Raw genomic sequence first — 1,076 nt, 5'->3', positions numbered from 1 at the left:
TGATGTAGATGCAGGGAACACATTTACACCGTGTGATAAATTTCTTGAGAAAATTATATTTCCATTGCTCATTGTCTACAGAAGAAAGAAGGAGGAGGAAGTAAAAGCAGAAAGAAATATAAAGCTTAAAAAAATAAGACGCGTCTCTCTGTTTGTTTCTAATAGTCTCCTGCAGACAGATCCCAGAAGATTCATGCTGGCGATGAAGTCATTCAGGTTAATCGGCAAACTGTGGTGAGTTTTTCACTGTGAATTAAGACTTAATGTTCCCCTCTAGGACTTTTAACTAAATCCAGAGCTGTTGTGCTTGAATTTTTAAAATTTTCACTTTATATCCCATTTTCCATCATTTTAAGTAGTGCTAAGATGGACATATTCGTTTCAGCCTATTTGTACCTATTTGCTCACCAATGTGCCTCTATCCTTGAGACACATTCATAGATTTTTTAAATTAATTAATTAATTTATTTATTTGGCCTTATTTCTGAGTGAGTCCCCTCTCTTCATTTTCTGTCTTTGAAGGTGGGGTGGCAGCTAAAAAACCTGGTGAAGAAATTGAGGGAGAATCCCACCGGAGTCGTGTTACTGCTGAAGAAGCGGCCCACGGGTTCCTTCCACTTCACCCCCGCGCCCCTGAAAAACCTGCGCTGGAAGCCGCCTCTGGTGCAGGTATGTGGTCCGTTCCCACTGGCGGGGTGAGCCTTCGCCTGGTGGCAGCGCCTGGACAGTGCTAAGTGTCTGAGTTGTCCCCAAAAAAAGATGAGAATTGGGAGGAGCGTGGTGTCAGGAGTCTGAGCATGCTCCTGTAACGCTGCCTATGTGAAAATGCACAGTCTGGCTTTGCACCGAACAGTGCAGTAGCCACTGGCCACGTGTGACTATTTAGCTATAATTAACCGCCCGGTTCCTCCGGCTCACTGGCCACATTTCAGGAGTTTGGGAGACACCTGTGGCTGGGGCTGCCTTCGCTGCACCAAGTTCATTCTCTGCCCTCTCTCTCACTTTCAGTGCACACTGATGTAAGGTTTCCAGTTTCAAGGCTAACCTTAGAGAAACCAGGTGGGGCTGAGGCCGGG

At 45.6% G+C, this 1,076-nt stretch overlaps 1 protein-coding gene across 2 annotated transcripts in view; it reads left to right on the top strand.

The window, feature by feature from the left end:
* Positions 1 to 1,076, top strand: part of CNKSR3 (CNKSR family member 3) — a 52,907-nt gene that overhangs the window by 41,126 nt on the left and 10,705 nt on the right. For both annotated transcript variants that reach the window (XM_006757678.2, XM_015560026.1), the window contains 2 exons: positions 166 to 234; positions 523 to 669. In XM_006757678.2, coding sequence (XP_006757741.1) covers positions 166 to 234; positions 523 to 669 — 216 coding nt within the window. The remainder of the gene's footprint in view (positions 1 to 165; positions 235 to 522; positions 670 to 1,076) is intronic.

This window comes from Myotis davidii, unplaced genomic scaffold, assembly GCF_000327345.1.
Source record: "Myotis davidii unplaced genomic scaffold, ASM32734v1 scaffold1494, whole genome shotgun sequence".
NCBI lineage: Eukaryota > Metazoa > Chordata > Mammalia > Chiroptera > Vespertilionidae > Myotis > Myotis davidii.
The sequence above is the reverse complement of the archived record's forward strand: the minus strand, read 5'-3'. Positions and strand labels throughout refer to the sequence as shown.